Here is a 1,810-nt window from a genome sequence, read left to right on the forward strand (position 1 = left end):
CCCCCCGCCCCCCGGGCGGGGCGGGGGGGGGGGGGGGGGGGGTAACATTAGTGTGCGACGCGGAGAGGAAGAGCAATGGACCTCGATAGATGCCATCGCCAAGGAGGGCGGGGAGAGACAGCAAGAAGGAGTGTACGAGGAGGACATACTCGGCGACGCTTCAGGATGCGAGTGGGCCAGTGATGACCAAAGATCGACAAGTGTACCACACACGACCGGCACAAATCCCAGGGGATCGTGGAGTTGCTGATGGGCACGTAGGACAGCGGGTCATCCGGGTTGGTGGGGTTGCCACTGGGCAGTCCATTGTCAGCCGGTATAGGCTGAGCCGGGTAGAAGTCCTCCGAGGTCCAGGTGAAGCTGGTGGTATCAACCTTGCAGCCGCAGTCGCGGCACTGAGATTGGTGTCAGACAAGCCAAGAGCGAAGTGGGCAAGGAGAAGGAGGCCGGCAGAGTGGGCGGCCAGGATGAAAAGACCCTCGCACCGAGAGCTCAAGGGGGTTTGCCGGGCTGACTGTGGCCGGGGTCGCGATGGGGGGTGTGCGCCGCCCGGAGGCGGCGGGGCCTCGCTTGGCGTTGCCGGACAAGGCCATCGAGGAGGAAGAGGAGGAGGCGGTGGGGCCGTCGACCACCATCCCGGCGTCAGACGCCAAGGCCGGGGGTGGGGGTGATCCGGAGGTGCCGGAGTGCGGGGTGACTGCATGACTTCCGGCATCCCGGGGATTGGGCCCGCCAAGGAACACCTCGGCCGGACTGCTGCCCCCAGTGTCGGAGCCGGACGCCGAGTCGGCCGAGGTCGTGACGGCCGGCACCGGCGACGTCGCCTCGGGCATGGCCTGCACCGCGGATAACCCACCCGACGATGTGGGACTGGTTGTCTCGGTGGCCTCGGCCGTCTCGCAGAAGGGCGAGTAGAAGTGGAAATACTGTGCCGAAGCCAGGGCTGACGAGGAAGACAGGTCGCAGGCCACTCGCGAGGCATGGGTTTTGGCCTCTTCACGATGCACTGAGATTGAGAGGACGAGGAGGGGGAGAGGGGGGGGGGACAGCCGGCAGGAGGACACCGGATTCGCCATGGTGTGAGTCGCAGGGGAATGCATCAGGGCCGGGCGGGGAAGGCGACGGTGCTGACCGCCAAGGCCGCACCATATTGTGGACGCTGGCGCTGGGGCCGGGTTGGCCGGGCGCGAGCGGGTGGCTCGGCCGGCCTGTCATCCACATCCGTGAGAACGAGGTCGGCCGGGGCGGGTGCCTCCAAGTCGGAGGCCGCTCGCGGGGACTCTGCACGTGCGGCCGGACGCTGGGCTGCTGTGGAAGAGAAAAGGTAGGAAGTCAGGGATTGGCCAAGTGAGGCGGCAATCAGGAGGAGCACGTACACTTTGAGAAGGCTCCCTTCTGCTCGCTGGGGGGGGGGGGGGGGGGGGGGGGGGGGGGGGGGGGGGGGGGGGGGGGGGGGGGGGGGGGGGGGGGGGGGGGGGACCAACCAAATCGCGGGATGACCATGAGACAGAGGTGCGGTCAGCAGGGGCACACCACCAAGCCGCCGGGGTGCAGGTGAGGGGAGAGAAACTCCGCAGGAAAGAGAGATCGTACCTTTCGCACGTTTCACACTCGCACTCGATATTACCTGGGCCAAAGTAGTCGGCTCCATAGAAGACGGTGATCTCTTCGCACGGGCCGATACTGCGCAGGGCCATAAAACAAACTCCATGCTGACCTGAGGGGATGAACTATGTGCAAGAGTCAGCTGCTCGGGGTCATCTGTGGGAGCCGGTGCAAATGCATGATGGAAATGGAGGGCGAGCGGGGG

General features: G+C 66.4%; 1 protein-coding gene across 1 annotated transcript in view; it reads right to left on the bottom strand.

The window, feature by feature from the left end:
• The window catches only part of H696_04933 (hypothetical protein), a gene marked incomplete at both ends in the record, with an annotated part of 6,860 nt that overhangs the window by 4,119 nt on the left and 931 nt on the right, over positions 1-1,810 (bottom strand). Inside the window, 5 exons of the mRNA XM_009498799.1 lie at positions 150-395; positions 486-1,006; positions 1,147-1,308; positions 1,377-1,402; positions 1,594-1,730. Of these exons, the coding sequence (XP_009497074.1) occupies positions 150-395; positions 486-1,006; positions 1,147-1,308; positions 1,377-1,402; positions 1,594-1,730 (1,092 nt within the window). The remainder of the gene's footprint in view (positions 1-149; positions 396-485; positions 1,007-1,146; positions 1,309-1,376; positions 1,403-1,593; positions 1,731-1,810) is intronic.

This window comes from Fonticula alba (genome assembly GCF_000388065.1).
Source record: "Fonticula alba strain ATCC 38817 unplaced genomic scaffold supercont2.8, whole genome shotgun sequence".
Taxonomy (NCBI): Eukaryota; order Rotosphaerida; family Fonticulaceae; genus Fonticula; species Fonticula alba.